Source organism: Dermacentor albipictus, chromosome 4 (genome assembly GCF_038994185.2).
Source record: "Dermacentor albipictus isolate Rhodes 1998 colony chromosome 4, USDA_Dalb.pri_finalv2, whole genome shotgun sequence".
NCBI classification, from domain to species: Eukaryota; Metazoa; Arthropoda; class Arachnida; order Ixodida; family Ixodidae; genus Dermacentor; species Dermacentor albipictus.
The window spans coordinates 180,959,609-180,983,157 of record NC_091824.1 but is presented as its reverse complement, the minus strand read 5'-3'; the positions used below and the strand labels follow the sequence as shown (position 1 = coordinate 180,983,157).

Sequence of the window (23,549 nt, the reverse complement as noted above, 5' to 3'; positions counted from 1 at the left end):
GAAAAATAGGCCCTGAGGTATTTATAGTGTTGGACCTTTTCAAGTAGTATTACGTCCAATTTATACACTGATCTCACAGGAAAGCATCTACGGGTGAATGACACAAGTTGACACTTAGCCCTGTTCAAAGACATGCCCCACTTAATGCACCAAGCATGAATGTTGTTTAGATAATTCTGCAAACTACTAACATCACAATCATTTTCTACATTCCTGTGTATGGCACAAGCATCAGCTTATAACCCCACTTTGCATTCTTGATTGTGGACAATGTCATTTATAAAGACTAAAAATAACAAAGGCCCCAAAACAAACCCTTGGGGAATGCCAGAGGTTACGGTGACAGGTGTTGATTTAGTGCCGTTTATTAAAACATGCTGTGTTCGCCCAGACAAGTAATTTCTAATCCAATCTACTACTGCAGGGTGTATACCATGACAAGATAATTTATGTAAAAGCAATGCATGAGAAACGGTGTCAAAAGCTTTCCGGAAATCCAAGAATATGCAGTCCACCTGAAATCCAAGGTCTAAAGAGTAAAAAAGATCATGGGAGAACTCTACCAGTTGAGTCGTACATGACAGGCCAGGCCTGAATCCATGTTGAACATTCGAAAAGAAATTATTGCTTTGAAAGTGTTTCATCACAGCACTGTATATAATGTGTTCTATTGTTTTGCAACATACACATGTTAGAGAAATAGGCCTGTAGTTTTCTAGTACACTTTTAGGACAGTTTTTATGAATAGAAACGACGTGGGCTACCTTCCACCCTGCAGGTAATGAAATGGTATTTAATGATCTATTAAACAGAGCTACTAAAAATGCGCAATTTCTTGAAAGCAGGATTTTAATACCTGTGTCGGAATGCCATCAGGACCGCCAGCTGATTTGTTGTTCAGATTAGAAATAAGCTTGAGAACACTGTTATATGTGACAGTAACCATAGGCATATTCTCGCAGACTGTTTCTTGTATTTCAGGCAGTTCAGTGAACGTCTCAGAAAAAACACTTTTAAGATAGGAATTCAGACAACAAGCCTTCTCATAATCATCATGCACCATTTTCTCGCCAACTGATAAAATAGGGACAGTGGTGCCCACTTTACCATTTATTTTAACAAATTTCCAAAATTCTTTAGGATTATCCCTCAACTTTGCGTCAAGCGATGAAATATAAGTTTGTTTATTTACCTTTATTTCTTGCTTAATTTTGTAGTTCACGTGACGCATTTCATGGAAAACAGACTGATTGTGAGTGTTTAAATACGAAGCATACAGGCGGCGTTCTTTGTTAATTAGCGAGCGAATTTTCTTATCTACCCAAGGTTTATCTTCCCAGCGCCTAGTTGTAAAAAGTTTTGAAGGTGTGTATTGTTCAATTAAAGCCTTTACTTTATGTCTAAAAAGAATCCAAGCTTCATCTATGTCCACTGACTGGCTGACCTCATAAAAGATAGGAAAGAAATTTGAAAGCTCTCGTGATAAAGACATGTAATCCCCACGGTCGTAAAAAAAAAACACCTTTCTAGGATATTTATGGGCTGGTCTAACTAAAGCGGCACTAGACGTGGCAACAACGCAATCGTGATCACTGATACTAGGGAAGACAGCTACATTTTGGATCAACGACTCAGAGCTAGCAAAAAACAAATCCAAACTGCTGGCAGAAAAATGATCTCGTCGCATGCATTCGGAGACGAATTGGGCTAGGTCATTAGTTGTAATAAGCTCTGGAAAGGCAAGAGATAGGGCAGTCGAGTCTGTGAACACAGGTTTGCCATTTTCCCAGTCAACAGCTGGCATGTTAAAGTCACCCCCAAGTATATAGGTACTCAGTATTTACGGTACCATATAGTGCGGAATATAGGTTGAGGTTTTTTCCAAAAAATATTACTAAAAGTTCACCTCTCGACTTATATACTGGCCCTTGGCGCAACATGAATAGTCATCTGGCAATATGTAGGAGCGTAGACCTTTTGGCATCTGCATCGTTATCGCCTCCATGGTGACCGACGCGGCCCAAAGTTAACGCGGCCTACGCAGCTGGACCGACGCCATCTTCCCTTTTTGTGCAGCGATTGTTCCTGGCGTTGCTGATTTCCCGACAACCCGCAAAATGAGTACGAGTACTCGACGTCAGTTCACCGCGGCGTTTAAAAAGAAAGTCATCGAATATGCTGAAATGCATGGGAGCATGTCTGCCTAGCGGCAATTTGGTGTCTCGGAAAAAAGTGTCCGGTACTGACAAACGCAGAAAGTCAAGCTGTCTGCCTGTAACGCGCGGAAGACGTCCTTTCCCGGGCGCCGCGCGGTGCACCCGGAGCTCGAAGACAAGGTGGCGGATTTCGTCCGCGAGCATCGTGCCAGATCTTTGCCAGTGAAAGCAGAACTCATCCGCATCAAAGCTATTGAGATCGCCCGAGAATCCGGACTGCCCAAGGAACAATTCAAGGGCTCCATTTATTGGGTTCGTCACTTCATGCGACGCAAGGGATTCGCACTTCGACAGCGCACATCAATCTGCCAAAAGCTGCCAGAGGCATACGAGGATAAGCAGGTCGAATTCCAGTGCTATGTTATCCGTCTCCGGCAGCAGCAAGGCTACATGTTGGGACAGATCGGCCATGCGGATGAAACGCCAGTGTGGTTGGACATGCTGTCGCCCACCACAGTGTGTGAACGTGGTGCAAAAGAAGTCAAGCTTCTTTCTACGGGGAACAAGCATTCGCGCTTCACGGTGATGCTCGCGTGTACTGCAGATGGCAGAAAGCTGCCCCCATACATAATATTCAAGAGGAAGACGCTGCCAAAAGAGGCTTTCCCGCGGGATGTTGTCGTTCGCGTGAATGAAAAGGGCTATATGGACGAGGCCCTCACGCTCAATTGGATTAAGACCGTCCGGAATCAGCGACCCGGTGCATTTCTGCGGTGTCCGAGCATGCTCGTCTTGGATGCCTTTCGCGGGCACTTGAGCGCAGGTTTGAAGCAGGCACTCCGTGACGGGAGGACGGAACTCGCCGTCATTCCGGGAGGCATGACGTCAACACTTCAGCCACTGGACGTCGTGCTCAACAAGCCCTTTCAAGACCGTGTCCGTGAACAATATAATCAGTGGATAGCTGGCGACAACCCGACGACCCCAACCGGCCAGCTGCACAGGCCGCCTCTCGCCACAGTGGCCAAGCCCGTGAGATTCCCATAGAGCCAATGGGGCCGATTTTCGCAGGCGACGCTAGCGCCGCCTGGATTCTAATGGTAGTTGCACTGATACCAGAAAAATGTTTACTTACTAATAATAGATAATGTTTTGAATATTATTCCCTTACAATCTAAATTTAAAAATGACAGGCAACATCTGAATAATTTTTAGTTGCTTAGCAAGTTACATGTGTATCGAAAGCGCAATGACGCTTGTAAGGAATACCACACAGCAGACGACCGACACCAGCGTCGTCTGCTTCTGCTATTGCTTTTGTGCTGCCCACTTGCTTTGGCCAGGTATATCCCACTATATATATATATATACATTCTTATTTACCTTTGAAGGTTGGCATTGCTTCATAGGCTGAGAGAAATCACAACGCTAATTAATCACCCTAACTTGCTCCCAATGAACAGCTTTATTAAAACATCATCGATGTTTACATGAAATAAAAAGCACATGAATAGCATTTCAAAAATATGCTGGTGCGTAACATGCATAGTTGTTTATATGCAAAAAGATACTACGTACAGTCTTGCCACAGATTTCTGGTGAACACAAGCTGTCCGCAGCACCGTTTGGTCCGCCGCTGAATGAAGAAACACATCCGACCACATAATGCCGCCGCACACTGGTGTGTTGCTAAAGTTCCTCCACTTTTGCAGCTGAAGATGTCATGTCACTTCGTTCACGATATTCATGAACTGCAACTTGCCAGTGCTTCCTGTTTGAGCAGAAACACGTAGCTTTCACAAGAGCGAATTCTGTCGCGACTGCTCGACTTCTAGTCCAAAATGCCTGCTCTCACACAGTTAACCATTCGAGAAGTCACGTTATAAAAATTTTCAGCGTTTAAGCTGAATTTGCTTCAAAAAATTTATAATTTTAGATAGAAATGTTTTTCTGTATGTGCGGGTTTGATGCGTTGCAAATAAAGTTTACATAATAAAGTCTTAGCTGGCGTTTCGATTACCACTGCCGGCGGTGCGCTGTCGTCGTTTTGATGGTGGCGCCACCCCAAGGCTTGGATGCTGTTAAGAACGGCCCAGCTGAGGTGCAAGTGTTGCCAGCCAGTTGCGACAATGGGTGTCAATGCTTTCTGGAGCGCCACGGCAAACCTCTAGCCACGGCGTCACTAAGTCGCCATTGTGACCGAATGCGTTTGGCGGGCCAACTATTGTTACCGAACCCACCAACGTCGCCCTGTTCTGCTATGAGTGGGAGAGTTGCCGCGGGAACGTCGACGAAGGCCCCTTTCCACGCGCCGACCAAGACGCAGGGCAATGGCTACCCGGGCGCACTGCGCGGGTCAGCTCCGGACGTCGGCTCCGGACCGTGCACCTGTGTGTGTGTGTGTAAGCAGTCCCGGGGAGAGGCGGCGTGTTTACAATGACTGGACGAATGTTTCCGTCCCCTTGGAATCAAGGGGGTACCGAGTGCTCATAAGCCGCTGTTGTGCGGATGCTCGACACACTTTTCTTAAGCAGTCATGTTGGATTGAGACACTCTCTCAAGCAGTCGTGTTAGACTGGCGTACTTTCTCTCCCAGTCATGCTAGACTGATGAACTGCATGTAAATACTGTAAATAAACCCGTATTCCTCGTTCTGGACGAGAAGCAGTCGTTCCCTTCATCAACGTCCTCAGCGTGCACAAGTTTGACGATGGCATGGGCCAGCTACCTTCTAATTCATGTCGGACTCGAATCTTGACAATGGATCACGAGCGATGGGATTGAGCCCCCAATTCTGACAACGCGAAACACGCCACATGCCACAGGCTTGCTGTGGCCACATGGGTGTTGCACGCCTGGCGCTCGCTGTCCGACGATATGGTGGTGCGGGCATTCAAGAAGTGTTGCATTACCTTGGACGGCACCGAGGATGACATGTTGTGGGATGCAGCCAGTGAAAAGCAGTCGTCTTCGGACGAGAGTTCAGACAGCTCAAATGAATGAGCAGGTGACGAGTCAGGCGGCACCGCTAAATAAAACGAAGTTTCGTGCCTTATAATTTTTAAGTTGACTTCTTTGCTTCAATGTAAGGGGGTCGACCTATATTCCACCTCGACCTATATTCTGCATTATACGGTAGTTAAAAAGTATGATAGCTCAGTAAATGATTCCGTATTACAAGAACTAGGAGACCGGCAAAAAGACCCAACAGCGAGGGAATCGCCATTGCTCATTCTAACCCTGCACCATATGGATTCAGAATGACTTAAAGAAGTAGGGAGTTCAGTACTCTGAAGACACTCACTAATGAGAAGAAAAACGCCACCACCATGAGTGCTTCTGTCACATGGGTGAAAATCATAACCACACGGAAATACCTCGTTATTGCCGATGGATTCATGAAGCCAGGATTCAATTCTGATCACTATGTGCGGTTGGACAGTGGAAAGTAAAGCTGCAAACTCATCTACCTTATTTTTCAAGCTTCGGCAGTTAACTAACAAAAGATTAAGTGTAAGGTAACAAGAAGTGTTATTTTTCGTGCCAGTACGCAAGGTTTTAGGTTCTGCACAATGCTTGACCTTTAGCTATCTTATTATTTCGGTTACCAGCTTTTTTCCGCTATCATAGCCAAAGATTTTGTTGCCCATGTGCAGTTTATTGAAACGTAGCTTAAATGAGAGGTTTGTGGCTAAAGCATATTCAACCAGTTTTGACCATGCATATCTGATAGCAGGACTGAAATCCTCTCGAATTGCGTATTCCTTATCTTTCCACTTGGATCCGCACAACAAAAGTTGTTCTTTAACTTTAAATCTACAGAAACTGATAATAATTGGCGGATTATTTCCCTCAAAAGACGTTCCCAGCCTATGAGCATTGTTCAATATCTTCTGTTGTGATAGTCTGTTTGAGCTCCAAAAAAAATGTGATGTTTCAAAAAACGCGATGGCTTTTTTCTTAGAGTCTCTCCAACTTTCATTTTCGCAATCAGATAGGCCAAAAACTATCAAGTTATTTCTGCGCGACCTGTTGTTTGTATCCTCAAGGGACGTTTCAATTTCAACCATTTTTCACAGATTTTCTGAGGACTCTTCTTTGGCTGAAAGTAGGTCACCTTGAAGAACAGTGACTGTGTTCTGTAGTTCTTGTAGCAAAAGAGCGAAAGCAGACGGTTCTGTCTTGACATCTACAAGCTCAGAGAAAAAATGAGTCTGCCCTTGCTCAAGCCTGCGAACAATAGCATAAATGCCTTCAATACTAGCACTTCCTTCAGTATTACCAGCATCTAGATCAGGGCCAGGGTTTAATTCGACATCCCTGAAGAGAAGTAAACGTAATCCAGAGAAAGCACGGTAGGCAAAAGCACGTAAACTGATACATTTTCTCACGTATTCCAATAGATCGACTGTCAGGGCACAACACCGCAATCACACATTGGTCAGAACACCGGTAATAAGATGCAGGGGTTCGGTAACTAACCTGTGCAAAAAGACTAGGTAAGCTCATGTTGACAGCGTTGTAGCACCCCGGCAGCAGTCCGTCGAAGCAAAGCTTAAGTAATGCCTTCGCCCCCCTTATATTAGTTGACATCGGCGGTTGCCAGGCCAGATGAATGAATGTATCCAAAGTAGGCGGCTGTTCGTTTATATCCGGGAAAGGCGATGATTGTGCGGCAAAGCATGCGTCCGTTTGCCACGTAGAAACTGAAGGCGGTGGCAGGTTCCCAGCCACATCGAAGAAACCACTGCCGGGCCACGGAATCAATAGAGCTCCGAAAAGCGCCTGTGCAAAAAGACGAGGTAAGCTCATGTCGACAGCGATGTCACGCCCCAGTAGCAGTCCGCCGAAGCACAGCTTAAGTAGTGCCTCCACCCCCCTTGTATCAGTTGACATAGACAGTTGCCAGGCCAGATGAATGAATGTAACCAAAGTGGGCGGCTGTTCGTTGTTATTCGAGAAAGGCGATGATTGTCTGGCGAAGCACGCGTCCGTTTGCCACATAGAAATTGAAGGCGGTGGCAGGTTCCCAGCCACATCGAAGAAACCGTCACCGGGCCACGGAATCAGTAGGGCTTCGAAAAGCACCTGTGCAAAAAGATGAGGTAAGCTCGTGTCGGCAGTGATGTCGCGCCCCCCTGAGTTTTCAGCTTTTCAGGTTTTCCCTGAGTGCCTTTGCGAAATTCCTTGAGTGACCCAGAACTTTTTTTATGTCAAGATGGCCTGACATCATGTCGCCAGATGCTGCCACTCTCTATCAAGCATGTTACAAAAATAAAAAAATGACTTAATCCAATTTGAATAGTACGGAGTAGCGTTTTATTCGCGAAGACTGTAGAAGCTTGGGCAAGTTGGTGTGACATTCTTTTTCAACAGCGCAAAGGACAAGGATGAGATGAGTGCACATACACAGCATTGACCTACAACTAGTTTTATTGAGGTGATTTTCACTGCTTAAATACGGTGGCAACCAATCTCAAATGAAAAACAAACAAAATTGGCAAGAATGTCAGCACCTGAGCACAGGGCTACAGTGACACATGAACAGCTCTGCACGTGTTTCCTATTGATCTTCAAGAACGCGCAGTTCTTTTTCTTACAGAGCTATTGAGGCAGTGCTTACGCATTTATCTTTCAATTTGTGGATTTCATGGGCTTCAATAATCTCGCTAGTGATTTTTGTGAGATTATCTGACAACATGCTGCACTGACTGAAAATGGGATGACACGGCGCTTTCTTATTCTTTTTTCTTTTTTGTGTGCAGTCTCTGCAATGAATTCTGAGATGACCGGATGCAGTGTTGTTCACGTTGTTGTTATGTTCCCGTAGCTGGTCGTTAAGGCATCGACCAGTTTGCCCTGTGTAGTGCTTGCGACAAGATACGGGAAACCTGTACACAACATTGCTGCTACACGGTACAAAACGTTCTTGGTGCTTCTTGGCACAACCCTCCTTCCTTGCGTTGCTGGAGTTTACAATGTGGCAGAATTTTGAGAGTTTATCGGGTGCGGGGAAAACAACATTCACATTGGCACGAGAACCCACTCTTTTGAGGTTAGGTGAAATGCAATGCAGATAAGGGACAACCGTAGCCTTTCTTTTTTTTCCCTTGTGCCTTTCAGTGGCTTCGCTGCAGCCTAAATTTATGATATCTCTTAACAGGTTCTCTGATACAGCAATGAGAAGATTGGTTGGGCAGCCTGCTGCCTGGAAGTGCACCACCTGATTTTGATAACTGTCTTACATCAAATGATGGCACGATTTTACTAGAGCATTTTGAAAACATAACTTTGCAATGCCACGCTTGACAAGCATGGAATGTGCAGAAGTGAAAGGCATGAGGGGATTCTGGCATCTTGGCTCGTGTCACCAGCACACATGGCTATTGCTGAGGTGCATGGAAAGGTCTAAATAACGCAAATTTCCTTCAGAAGGCATATCATGCGTCAAGACAAGGGGGTCAAGATAGGTGTAGAAAACTGAAAACTTTCGAGACCGAGGCCTCTGCATCTATAACTGCACGTCATAAATACTAAAAAATCTTGTGTCCCGTGACAATTGACCCTTCCCACACTTGTTATGCTTCACCGCAATACTTTCGCGTATGCTTCACAGCGTGACACTGCTGTATTGAGGCGAAGCTGACTTTCAAAAACCGGCATTATGCAAAGCATTATGCTTAGAACGACAGAAAGCTGAGCTAGTTGGAAAAGGATTCATTATGCAAAAAAGAAGTGAGGCGTGCAGACAGGACACAAGAGTAGAGAAGTGGACAACACGAACGCCGGAATGCTTTCCGAGCTTCGAAGTCAATCGCAAGGACCACAAAGGCGGAGTCAGTGCTATTGCTGACAGCGGCGAATTCTTTCAATGAAAAACACGGCACGCAACGGAAAGAAGCTTAATAACGAACGTCGAAGCAGCTAGGCCTAGCGTTGCCGCAGTGGTGGCTACAGCTGCCAGCGGATCTGCTTTGTGAGAGCGCTGGTTCGAGGCGGCGAGGTAATCAAAACGGCAGCAGTGGTGGCTTTGATTAATGCCATTTTGGACCGGCGGTCATGGCAAAAAGTCCAGAAAATCGGATGGTGAAGGGTTCTTGCGTCCGAAATTATAGATACATTTTCAGAGACATTCTTATACATTGACCTTATGGGGTACGTGGTGGTGCCGCGAAGCCGTTCAGATTATCGGGCGTCCGGAAAGTCGGCCGTTGATAGTACACTGGCAACTCCTCCAGCCAACAATATAGCGTCAAACACGATTCATGGCGATTCCTCTCTGTTACTCGAGCCAGCATTACCATGAGTTTCGTTCCCTTTCACTAAAGTTACAGCTAAATTTCCCTAATAGAAGCACAAATTCCCTGAGTTTTCCCTGAATATTTCTAGACTACTTGAAATAACTGAGAATTCCCGGTTTTCACGGTTGGTAGACACCCTGAAAGTAGAGTCATCACTAATTCTAAGACCTTTTGTGATGACATGTTATAAGTGTCGCCGTGCAATATGCACTGAAAACCGCCATTCTTTATCAGCATGCCTTGATTCCAGTGCTGTCTTGTCTTGGCTCATGACAATTGCACCCAGTATGCACCACGTAGGTTGCATGTCACCATCAAAATAGCCTGCCCACCACCACCATTGGCCTCAAATGTGTAGTGCGCTACACCTAGCCTCTACACTTGCCTGTCCACTACCACTGTTGGCTCCAAACGTGTTGTGCCTTTAGGGGGAGTATTCCTTCACACTTCATGGAGCTTAGTAGAGTTCCCTGGGACCAACATGCTTGAGAGCCCCTGCTGTAATCATTATTCATCTACTAGGCAGTTTAATGGATTTGAGATATCTGCAGAGATCAAGCACGCAAGACACTGCCTGGTCCCCTCTAAAAATTTGTCTTCTGATGCAACAGAAGTTCGTGAACATGCAAAATTCTATCAAAATTTTAAAGTATATTCAAGAAACAGTTTTTAAAAGCTGACACTACTGCTAATGCTACAAGAAATGTTGTACAGTTCAAGTACAGCTCTTCTAGGAAATACCACCAATTAATATACAGCAAAACAAAGAATGTGACTCACTTGAGTATCTGCTACAGAGTTGTGCCTCTGCCACGGTGGCACCTCACTCCCTTCTATGCTGCCATGGCGCATGCCAACAGTGGAATTCAGCTGGACCATCTCCTTTTCATGCTGGTCACCCTCGCTGCCACTGCTGGCTAACAGGCTTAGGCTCTGGGTGATGGGGTTCTTCTTGATGCCCCGGAATGACCACACCTGGTTGTGCTTAGGCTGGGATCGCAGTGGTGCCACACGCCCCTTGCCTCTTGAAGCCGCACTCTCTTCTGCAATGATTTGCCGACTAAATGGCTTGACTGCTTATCAAAAGGCTGCCTGCTGTTTGCCTGTGCAAGCAGGCCAAGGTTGTCTAGGAGCTTAACACCGAGCTGGGCAAATGGGTTTTGCATGCTGTTTTCCTCTAAACAGAGTAATTTGTCTTCTGAGTGGGATACCATGAGCAATAGAGATTTGAGCACACTCTGTCAAATGAACCAATCTAGCAGCACTGTAGAGCAGGGTGTCAGAACGAAATGTTTTTCGTTTTGGTTTTGTCCCACTGAAAAAAGTTCTGTTCCAGAACGAATAAAAAGATGATCCATAATGGTTCACAACGGTTTATGTTTGCGTGCAAAAATTTCCAAAGCAAAGTAACGATAAGAACAGTGTTTATTGTTTTCATTAATTTAAAGTCAAGGCAATGAGCATAACCCCTGAAGCAGCACGTCACCAAGTGTACTCATCAAAATGCCAGACCTCTGTTCCGATAAAACTAAAATGAACGATAAAACTTTGGTAATAAAGCGTTGTACCCGTGGAAAACGAAAGGACAAGCTCTTCAGCATGCAAGTCCTGGATTTTGCTACGATGCCGATCTGCTAGTGCACCGAGTGGCAAGCTTAGATTAATGGAGTGCTTGACCGGCTATCACTCGCACTATCCCTACCTGAGATATGCACTAATGCTGACATTGCCTGATGTCGGTTGTTTCGGATTGCTGACTTTTCCATTGAACCGAAAACTGATGAAAAATATTTTGGTTTCACTCCAAAGCAAAATAATAAATAATGTTTTGGTTACCTTTTCGTTCCAGTTAAAAATGTCATTTTGTTTCCGTTCTGACACACTGCTGTAGAGCATGATCTATTGCCAAGTTAACAGCACCATACAGCAACTGCATATTTCATCAGAAACACTGAATTGCCTGAGCATGATCCTCAAAGTGAACCTAATGGCGTACAGTGCACTACACATTTCACCTCCGAATTTCCAAACCGCTTGAAATAGCAATGAAAAACAGATTGCCATTGCAGTGATGCAAGTTTCTAGTTCTCTTTCATGTCATTCTCACCATCAGAAACTTCAGAGCCGGACTCCAAGGTCGTTGGTTCACTGCTGGCTCTTGAGCTCGATGCCTGAATCCCCAAGGTATTGGGCCGACCTACAGGCCTGAAAGAAAGGCAAGCAGGATGCACAGAATGTCAGTATGATCTATTGCCAAGCTAACGGCAACATAAGGCAGCATCAGACGCCATCAATGACACCGGAAGAGTGGCAGTTTGGCATGATACGACAGCAACTACTTTCAACTGACAGTATCCTGGAGCATTGGAAATGAGAAACTGTAGAAAAAAGTATATATCACTTTATATCTTGAGTAGAATCAAGCCACAATTAAATTGTGCATTTTATTTGGTGTCTTGTTCCATCCAGCATTTGGCTTGTTTTCTAGTGGAGCGTAATTGACTCAGATATGTAATATGAAAGACATGATACACCAATGCATCATAACTTGTGAGCCCCTACATTACCATTCGCATGATTAATGCCCCCAAAATAAACATGGGCCGTAACAAGCCTACTATAGTACATTCCAGCATGTCCAGCAACCTAGACAAATGGTGTGTGAGGCTCGGGTGGTGTTTACCATACTAGTATGGCCTACTAACTATACATTGCTGCATTAAGTCAGCTCAACAGGCTGCCATTGCTCAAAATCAAGGTGGACAAGGAGGCACTGAACAAGTGTCCTAGAAAATGTTATCTCTCCGAAATGTGCACATGAGGTCTGACAGATTTCTGGATGCCACTGGAGACTCTACCTCTCAAATTTCATTCTAGTGGGCATGAATGCATTCCTCCACACTGCAGCTCATTACATGATATTGAACTTGCCTGCTAGCAGATGGGTACAAGATGCCACATGAGGTTTAGAGATAGCAGTCCCAAAGGGGGTCTTACATAATGCCACTCATTGTTATCTTTCTACTTGAGAAAAGTGGTGCCGCAAATCATTTATTTTTTTTACTTTTGGAAGCTTACCACACAGAAATATGGCACAAGAATGTGTTCCACAAATGTGCAATGAAACATGACTTGTGAGGCCTAATGCAGCAGCATAGCATAGAATTGAGCAAGCTGGAGCAAATGCCAAAATCTTAGAACGCCCGGAAAAGCTTTCACCAGCCTCTTAATGTTATAAGGATAGCATTGACACCACCTCCGTGGAAATCTGACCACCAAGAACCCTGGGAAGATTCTTGAAAGTTTCGTCACCACGGGTGAGCCGCTAACCCTAACCAGCAACAGCAGCCGCTCGCCTCGCCGACGGGGATTCCCGCGATGGCACTTGGCTTAACCATGGTGAACAAAGTGACTACAATCACTGACCCCCTCTATACAACTTCCGGAGTATCCGAAGAACGCATGGACCAGACTACTGAACCGGTGAGCGAAGAAACTCTGTACCATAACACTGTGAGAGAAGATATTAACTGGCAATCAGTACAGACACAAAAGCAATGCAAGCTAGAAGCCTTGGAGAGGTGACACGATAGTGTAAAGCCCCAAAACCCCGTAACCACCACTAAGACATCATCAACAACGCGGAGAGTAGCTAGACCTCCACCGCTTCCGAAAAATGACTACAAAATAATCATTCGTCCAAATCAAGGACTTCCATTAAGAAACGTACTCACTCATACACTCACACGAGCGATCATCGACGCGTGCCAGAACGAGTTCACGGATGACAAATTCCCTCTGAGAATCAACCCGGGATCCAACATAGCTATCCTATCGACCCAGTACGAAGCAGTCGCCAAAAAAGCACGACACATCCACACCTTAACACTTAGTGGCAGAAGTCACGCAGTGCGTGCATACACCGCCCAAGGAGAAGGCACCATCAGGGGAGTCGTACATGGAATATGGATTTAGAGTTAGATTTGGCAACAACCCTGACAGTACTCTCTGGTGAGAAAATCCCACATCTTATCACGATATGCCCTGTCAAAAAGGAGAGATCAAAACAAGTCGTATGCAACGTATAAAGTCCCCCCGCGACTGAAAGGCTAACTTCGCGTCATTATTCGGGAATCTACAGGGAATGCTGGAACACTACGATCGCCTAATTATAACCGGGGATTTCAATCGTGGGGCTACTCAAAAGCAGACAACAAGGGCACCAAGCTCTTAGAAGCCATAGAGCGCCATGAATACACACTAATTACTGTACCAGGTACGCCTACTCAAACGGGAAACAGCGTCAGCAGGGACACAACCCCTTATCTCACCATCACCAACGATACTGTGGAAACAAGCTGGAGGGCTCTAGACGAATAGCTGGGTAGTGATCACTACATTATCGAAATCACCAGTGCCTCGGCCAAACTACGCCACCCCTAGGGAAGGCCAAAATTACAAATTGGCCTAAGTTTTGGGAGAGGCAACAGTCCGACTTTGATACAAGTCCGCCCTTCCCGGAACATCAAGGCCGCTTAACCACGATCAAGGAGAGGACCCAACGCATCAAAGAACTATATGACACCAATACTAAAGTGCACCAAATCGATACCGACACGCCGGCAATCGACAACCATCTAATACGCTTATGGGAAACATGCAGAGGCTTCACAAAAAGGTGGCGCAAACAGAAGTTAAATCGCAAACTTAGATTTCGAATTTCAAACGTCACTAAACAGGCCAGCAATTATGCCCTGACGGTACAGAGGGACAATTGGCGTACATTCTGTGATTTGCTTAAAGGCACGCTAAGCCCCAAAAAGACGAACATACTCCGCAGCATCATCAATCTTTCAAGTACCAAAACAGAAACAAACACAACCCTACAAAAACTTGTTGGCAAATATCTGATAATCCAGGATGAACTCATACAGGAACTCCAGCAAACATACACGGGAATCCAGACTGGGAATCCAGCACCATACCCTCAATATATGGGACCTCTGAACGAGAGACTTGATGCATCCATCACGTACGCGGAGGTATACGTGGCAGCACAGAGCTTCAAGAAAAACATGGCACAGGGCCCCGACGGATTCACCAACACCATCTTGAGAAACCTAAGAGATGAAACCCTCCGAGCCCTTACACAGCAGCTGAATGAAGAAATATGGACACCGGGCGGAACATTACCTGAGGAGTGGACTACCGCTCAAATGAAGTCGTAGACATAGTCCTTATACCCAAACCGGGGAAACTGCGCAGGCTCGATCAATTACGACTGATCTCGCTCACGTCTTGCCTGGGCAAACTTTTTGAATGAATTGTACTCACTTGAATAGAACAACACATGGAGAAACATGGAATACACCCCAATTGCATGTACGGATTCCAGAAAGGCATGCCAGCACAGGATGTCTTCCTCCTCCTCAAGGAAGAAGTCCTCAACCCACAACCGGGCAGCAACAACAACAGACTCCTAGCCCTCAATGTGGAAACTTGATAATATAGCACACGAAACCATCCTAGATGGTCTCGCTGCCATAGGATGTGAAGAGCGAGTACATCAGTATACCATGGCTTTTCTCAGTCACCGCAAAGCCCGCATCGGCATAGCAGGCATACAATCAGACATATATGATCTACCGCAGAAGGGTACTCTTCAAGGATCAATATCTCCTTTCCTCTTCAAATTGATGAAAAGAGCGCTACGAAGACGTGGACTAAAAGAACAACATGCACGACGGACAAGGTGCAACAAGCAACATCGGACTTAGAAAACTTGCATTACAACTAGAAAATATCCCAAAACTCGGATGTGCCTTCTATGCCGATGATATCACCCTATGGGCAAACAAGGGTTCATGCGACGACAGAGAAAACACATTACTCACAGCTATCGGACACATCGAGTAATACCTAACCACAGCAGGAATGAGATGTGCCCCACACAAGTCGAAGTACCTTCAAGTCCGGCCCAAGCAAGCTAAGAAACATCGAGCCCCGCTAATACATCTCGAGATTGCCGAGAAACGTATAAAGCGCGTCCCGATAACACGTTTACTATGTATGCAAGTCCAGGAGAACTACGGCATAAAGGTAGCCTCGGAGAAATGAAATCACATTATAAGAAGCATCGCATCACTCATCGCCCCAGTAGCGCGCAGCAAGGATGGTTTCACAGAGGACGAAACCTTATGACTGGTACAAGCCCTCGTCATCAGCCGTGTCACGTACGCACTCCTGTGTCAAGCGCAAAAGCGAGACCGAGCGCACGGACATTCTTATAAGACCGGCGTACAAAATGGCCTAACAGCTACCGTCAAGCACAAGTACAAAGAAATTACTAGCGCTAGGGGTATACAACACCTTTAGGGACCTGGCAAGTGCCATGCTCATAGCGCAGAGAGAGCGCCTCAACAAGACACAACAGGGAAGGCACCTTCTTCAACAGCTAGGGTACCCACTGATACCCCAATACTGCAAAGAAGAAACACTACTCCTGCCTAACCACATTAGAGAGAACATTGTAGTAGATTCTATCCCCAAGAACACGCACCCCACACGCAATCAAGAGAGGAGAGCTGCGTGTGCCTGCATGTTGCACAAACGCTGTTTCAGAGACCCAGATACATACTACACGGACGGTAGCCCATATCCCTCGTCGCCACGTTGTGGGCCTAAATACACAATCCTCGTCATCAATCAGGGGAACCTGGTAGCCTCTGCCTCCATCTGCGCCATACGCAGCGCAGCAGCAAAAGCAGCAGCAATTGCTCTCGCACTTCGCGATGGCCCCTACACTCCCTACACTCCCTAGACAAGCCATTCGAATCCTGGGCCGCTCACTAGAACGGACCCACGGTATCGTCTGGCGCCCTGGGCACGAAGGCCTGCGGGGCAACGAAGAGGCGTATTGCGCAGCTCGAGGTCTCATTAGCCAAATGGCAGACCACACCATTCTTCAGCCCCCGACAGATCGACGAGCAACCCACGAGTTATTAACCACAAGTCAACAAATACTGCAAGACCAACGTCTCGAAAGAAGACAATACACTCCCCCACACAAAGCTCTCAATAAACTCCAGGCAAGGGACTGGTGCTGCCTGCAAACGAACACATACCCACACTTGTCTCGTCTGCATGCAATCTCCCCAGACAGATATAAGTCCCGGACAGGTCCCTGGTGTAGCAACCACACAGCAACACTCACGCACATAACACACGAATTCACCAACCGTCCGGGCGTCCCAATTTCGCCAAATGTCACAGCGCACACATTAATTACGTGGTCTTGGGAGGCAAGACTCTCTGAACTGGACCTGGGAAGCCAACTGGCAACCCTCGACCAGGCTTGGCGAGCCGTGATCGCCAGTGGAGTCCTGTCAGAGGGAACCACCCAGGAATAAACCGCACAACGATTTCTGTAATAATAAAGTTCCATCCTCCTCCTCCTCCTCCTCTGCATCATGATGTCATGACACATGCACCTTCTGGGAAAAGAAACTGAAAATGTGCGTAGAAAAGTTGCTCAAGTAAATTATTTAGGCCACTCTGAGGCTTGATAGTACCTTCAAAGCGAAGCTGTATACATCTACCGTCCAAGGAAATTTTCGTGTCGCCGTAAGCAAAAACTCCCCATACGTGGGCCAATCCCGAAGATGGTGCAATGCCGGGTCAACCTGCAGTGGAGGTGAAGCAGGTGTTAAGCACTGCCCCCGATCCCGAAGATTGTGCTATACCAGCCCAACCCGCGGCGGAGCTGAAGCAGGCGTTAAGCACTCCCCAAACGTGGGCCAATCCCGAAGAGAGTGCAATGCCGGGCCGACCCGTAGCAGAGGTGAAGCAAGCGTTAAGCCCTCCCCATACTTGGGCCAATCCCGAAGATAGTGCAATGCCGGGCCGACCTGTGGTAGAAGTGCAGTTCGCCATTAAGGGGCCCACATACACAGCTTCGTTGGTCATCATTCTTCACAGAGTGGAAGGGCACTGAGATTTTTTTTTTCTAGTCTTCAGAGGTCCAGGACTCCAAGTTAATGTGAAAACGAATACCCTAGTAGAAAATATTATGTCAGTACTCAATCAATTATGTTTTGTGTACCAGCAAGCTTGACAGTGATTTGTCATACTCTGTATATTACGACTGTGCATACCATAGGATTAGTGAAACTTGACATAGATGAATGAAAGACTGAAAATCTCAACTACAATGCATGCAGAGCGGGTGCAATTGCCACTTTTTTGGCAGCATGCAATTACAATTACTATCGAATGACAGCATTTCAGCAACCCCCGGCTCCAGAATGAAAAACTGTAGACAAAAGAATCCTGTTATACACTAAAGTCTGCAGCAGAATCAAGTTGTGATGAAGTAAATTTGGCAGTTATCAGATCCTTTGTTGAAGCGAAGTATATAAGCTCACAATGCTTAAAAGTTCAGATTACACATAAAGTTGCAGTTGCTTATCTCACCTGCCAATAGACCTTGGGGCATCAACTGCCAGCAGGCTTTTCCCAGATATTTTTGTGACCAAGCTGGGACTGTACACCTCAAATTCTTGTTCACCTGGCTTCAAATATTTCTGAAAGGCATGAGATAGGTTTTGTGGCTTGCATGTGACATTCCAACAATGTACTTGGAAGCAGTCATTCAAAGGACAGTGCCATTCCTCCTGCATGTATGAATTCAGCAGCAAGCACACCTTACACGCTCACTCACATTTAGGTCATTCCAAACCAAATGTCCCAGGCATTGGGCTCGACCCTCTCCACTTTGATTGCACCCACCATGGTGGCATAGTGGCCTTGCCATTGTGCTGCTAAGCCCAAAAGCGCGGGATCAACTCCCAGCTGCCGTGGTTGCATTTCAATGGGGGCAAAATGTAAAAACACAAGTGCACTGGGTGCACATTGAAGAACCACAGGTGGTTAAAAATAATCCATAGTCACCCACTAGTGTACGCCTTATAATACGCCTTATATGATGAGCAAAACCAGAACAAGGTGAAAATAGGGGCCAACGTTTCGAAAAGTAGACTCGTCTTCTTGAAGGTCTTGAAGAGGACAAGTCCACTTGTCAAAATGTTGGCTCCTGCTTTTACCTTGTTCTCGTTTTGCTCATCGTCTTGAATGTTTATCTCCCGCCTTCTTCATGCTTTCCTTGGATTATAATTATATGGTGGTTTCGGCACGTAAAATCAAAGAACTTATTATTCATTATCCAAATTTATTCCAAAAAAATTGTGGTCAATAATTTTAGTGCAATATATGACCTCATGGACTATTTTTGCAAAAAAAATTTCTGTCTCTTAGAGCAATCTGAATAATGCCATGGTGGGCGAAGCCTAGGTTGTGAAGAAAATAACAGTTTCGCCCGAAAGGCGAAGCATCAATTATGATAGCAAATTAGTGCACACCTATACAAAGTAAGGGTAGCAGTTTTATCGGCGGTATAAACTTGTAAATATAGGCATACTAACTAAATTAACAAGCATCGTGTCATGCGTGCACAAGCAAGGATGAACACATTTCACTCCATGGCCATGGAAACACGCTGTAAAAATACTGGAGCGAGGAAGCGTGGTAGCTGCAGTGAGGGAATTCACCTTTGTGCTGCATCTAACATCAACACGAACTAAGCAGTGGAAACACAGTGCAAGGCGAACTGCGTTGCCATTGCAGATGGCTTTCAAGATACAGCGGCCCAAGCGGGAGTGCGCGGCCACCCAGGCCACCCGGAGTAGAATGTGTCCCCCGTGCCTACCCTCCCCACAGAGCCTCGCGCGACGAAATATTGCGAACTTCCTCCCCAGTTCCCTCCCTTGCGTGCCCGAGACTGAGCCGTGATCACCAACTCACCCTTGCACCGTTCTACTCGCCCTTGGACTTCATACAGAACCTCACAGTGACGACAGAAATGCGCCTGGAGTGTCTCTATATCACAAGAAAAATACCCGCGGAAATAAAATACGACCCAGAGCACCTTAAAGAGCTGCTGGTTGCCAGAATAGGAATTGCACTTTCTTATTCCTTTTCTTCTCTAGGGATACAGAGGTATGCAGCGACTGTGCAGGTGGCAAAATTGTATGCTGCTTTGTGTTTTCACGTTTCGACACGCATTCTCCGATTTTCTGTGGAGCCGCCTCTCGTGCCGTTAGTGCATCAGAGCTGACTGCTTCTTTCTTCGGCAGAGGCAAACTTTGGTAGCGCGCTGAATTCGTGGGTAATCTCTCGGATCTCTTGACAGCACGTAACGTAAGCATTGCGAATTGAGAGTGTACTGTTGTCTTGTCATATTTTACAGGGAGTGCCTGTCCTCTTACTGACAAAAGGCAAGTCTGTACAACTAAACGTGGAAGCGATAACTATCTAAAAAGAAGGTGCTGCCTGACAATTACTGAGCTGACTGTGTTGCATGCAACGTGGATGGCGAGAGAGCACATGGGGGTTTACTCTGACTGTATAGGTTTAAAGAAGGTTGTAGTTTGCAACGGAGGCAAGGAGACGACAGTATTGCTTCTTCTAGTGTGGCCGACATGATGGAAGACAGACGTTGTAGTGGACGTGCGAATGCTTCTGCATCTGAAGCTTGTACCTTGGAAGGTTAGTATAAGGAAGGTTAAAGGACTTGCCATATTTACTTGCCTTATGATCGCACTCGCGTAATGATCGCACCCCTGAATTTCGTCATCAAATTTGATATTTCTTTATTTCCTGTGTAATGATTGCACCCCTAACTTGCTGCAGTAATATGTCGTGTGCCAAGTCTAGCTAATAATGATTGCGCGTACAATCTGTCGAATGCTACGCGAACGACTCTTCATGACAAACCAGGCAGTCTGCACGCACCAAACATTCTTAAGCAGATGCCCCATTTCATTCCTTTCGTCACTTTCCGCACTTCCATGACAAAGAGAGAGAGAGAGAGAGAGAGAGAGAGAAAAAGCTACAACCAAACTTGCCTTTATTATGTGTAGGCCTTACAATGGTCGCGGTCAACAACAACAAAAAAGGCGCCTTTCGATTCTTCTCGTCTGCACTCGTGGGCACGTAACAAATCGCGAGCCGAAATGATAGTAGCCATGCTTACACTGATACGTTAGAAGTGTACCCTATTAATACGCCGATACTTGTAATGCAGCTAAGATATTCGCCCACCCTTAGCGGAAACGTGCTGTATTAGGATAGTAGTGAAGACAAATGCCGCAGCTTCCACAGCGTGCCCGCCATGTGTTTCTATGTCACTGGCAGCTAAGCGCGCCCATCTGTTTCCGTCCCCTCAAAGTGGACATGGCTACGTTATTGCCGTAAACTTGCCGATATTAACAATATTATTCAATCACTGATATGGAAAAAACTGTTTCAATGCACGTAATGTACTCACGAGAAGAAAAAAAAATCGCTCGGCGCGTTCAGCTTGCTCTGCCGGCCGCCATCTTTGTTTTGGTGTCCCGCACTACACACAACGGCAGCTGCCTATTTGTTAACCTGTTGTCATCTCGCAGCAAACGCGGAATGAAAAAAAAAAAAAAACTTTTCTTTCGCTGGAAATTTAACCTGCGTAAAGATCACACCCCTGAATTTGCGTCAATTTTTTTTTTACAAAGAAGTGCGATCATTATGCGAGTAAATACGGTATACTTCTTAGTTTACAAACGAACTATTGAGTTATATCTTATGCCTTCGTCTTCACGGGATGCACTTGCTTTTTTGACGATTAAGAACTATAAAGCAAAATTAAGTTGTCTTTGATTACGGTTGTCCTCAAGTTTATAATATTGTCACAAAGACAACTAAGACGGGCTCGCCAAAACAGAACAGTCTTTTTTAATGATGGCCGACTATCCCAAAAACATGGCGCACAACTGCGCCCCTTGTCGTCTTCTCTCTGGTGATTGGCCTGCAGTGAGCAGCTGACTTCTGGCGATTGGGATTCGTAGTGAGCAGCTTACTTCGCGTCATTACTCCCCACGTGAAAAGAGACCGTCCCGTTCGCTGATTCAAGGGAGTAAAGGGTGACAGAGGGCGTGAGAATTATCAGATGGACACTTCGTTGCGGGCACAGTATGGTTTGATCCATACGTGGACAATCTCGGCTCGTGGCGATCGTTGGCTCAAGCTCATAGTAGTACTCTGAGGGACGACCTCGTAGTTCACATCGCTGAGTCGCCTGACGATCTTGTGCGGGCCAAGGTATCTGCGCAGCAATTTTTCCAACAGTCCCTGACGATGGATGGGTGTATGCACCCAAACGTAGTTGCCGGGTTCGTACTGGATGTTCCTTCGGCCACTGTTGTAATGGCGGGAGTCAGTACTCTGCTGGAGATGGATACCATTGCGAGCAAGCTGTCGAGCTACTTCTGCCTGCTGGATGATGTCTTCAGCATTGTTGCTTCTTGTTTCGTTGTCTACCGGGAGCATGGCATCTAAAGGTGTTGTTATGCAGCGCACATAAACCTGTTTAAATGGTGTGAATCGGGTGGTTTCCTGAACAGCCGTATTGCATGCGAATGTCATGTATGGTATGGTAGAATTTGGTCCCATAACTTGTTCTCTACGTCAACGTACATTGAGATCACACTGGTGATAGTTTTAACGAGGGGCTCCATAAGTCTATTTGCGGGTGATAGGCCATAGTTTTCCGATGATTGGTGTGGGTCAGGGTGACGTTCGCCTGGATTAAGTCAGCAGTAAATGCAGTCCCTCGATCGGTTATTGAGACGTAAGGGGCTCCGTGGCAAAATATAATGTCATGGACAAAGAACATGGTGACTGCTGCGCAGGTTCCGCGGGTACAGCTTCTGTTTCTGTGTGCCGCATTAGGTAGTCCATTGTAAGAACTATCTATTTGTTGCCTGCCGACGAAGTAGAGAATGGACCGAGAAGATCCATTTTAGCCTGTTGAAGCTGTGCTGGAGGAGGGTTCAGGGGTTGCAGAAGACCAGCAGGTTCCAAAGGTGGAACCTTGTGCTGCTGACAATTGGGGCGGCATCTCACGTAGCACTGAACAGACGAGAACAGCTGTGGCCAGCAATACTTCTGGCGTATGCGCACAGGCGTCCTGGCGAAGCCAAAGTGTCCGGCACATGGGTCTGGCAATGGTAGCATGTACCCCGCACCTCCACCTGTAAAATGTCACGAAGATAACTAAGACGGGCTCGCCGAAACAGAACAGCCTTCTTTAATGATGGTCAACACCCAAAAAACCCGGCGCACAACTGCACTCTTCATCGTTTTCTCTCTGGCGATCGGTGCCTGTAGTGGGCAGATTACTTTTGGCGATCGGCACTCGTAGTGGGCAGCTTACTTCGCATCAGTATATAAGTCATGGCAAGATGTAAAAAAAGTTATGATTTTTCTTGATTTGTGAATCTGTTCACTACACCTTTTAATGAAAATTCTGTCCACCAAGCCACCTGCGCAAGCAGTATTCACTGAGCTAGCGTAACTTTGATGGCACAGTATATATTTGTATAAAGGGCCCCTTACCAGGTGTGGCCATTTTGAGCTGATAAGCGCAGTACATACAATGCGTGCTAACGATCGTGTCTGCTAAGTATTTCATTGCTACACGCCGCGGAAAGAGCCGAAATTTCAAAGCAAACGCCCGGTGCCCTTCTCCTTTCAGGCGCCGTGCTCTCAGTCAGGAAGGTGACGTATATGCGCAAGTGTACCTATGTACCAGGGGTGTAGCCGGGGGGGGGGGGGGGGGGGGGGGGGGGGGGCCTTATGGGACTTCAGCCCCCTCCGAAATTTTTTCGTGCTGTCCATGCACCGCCCACCCAAGCAATCCCCGGTGCCAGACATCATTCTGAATTTTTTCTAGAACGTCTTTTTCACACTCGAAAAGGCATTGCAGCGCGAACCTTGCGAACTCGGGCTGGATTTCGCGGCAGCGCCCACGCACCTGGAGTCACATGACGCAAGGATCCACAACTGAGCACAAAGTTTCAAGGGCGTTTTGATGGCGAACGGGCTCGCCATGACATCTTGTGGAGGCCGCGGAATCTATTCAGCGCATGGATATCAATTCCGAAATTTATGGGTATAAAGTTCTCATAAACTTTTGATGTGAAAGGTGCATTGACATTTC

General features: G+C 46.3%; 1 protein-coding gene across 2 annotated transcripts in view; it reads right to left on the bottom strand.

Moving 5' to 3' along the window:
* LOC135896254 (TBC1 domain family member 5-like) overlaps positions 1-23,549 on the bottom strand; it is a 144,988-nt gene that overhangs the window by 7,897 nt on the left and 113,542 nt on the right. For both annotated transcript variants that reach the window (XM_065424612.2, XM_065424611.2), the window contains exons 14-16: positions 17,930-18,039; positions 11,565-11,662; positions 10,238-10,500 (exon numbers count right to left, since the gene is read on the bottom strand). In XM_065424612.2, the coding sequence (XP_065280684.2) occupies positions 10,238-10,500; positions 11,565-11,662; positions 17,930-18,039 (471 nt within the window). The remainder of the gene's footprint in view (positions 1-10,237; positions 10,501-11,564; positions 11,663-17,929; positions 18,040-23,549) is intronic.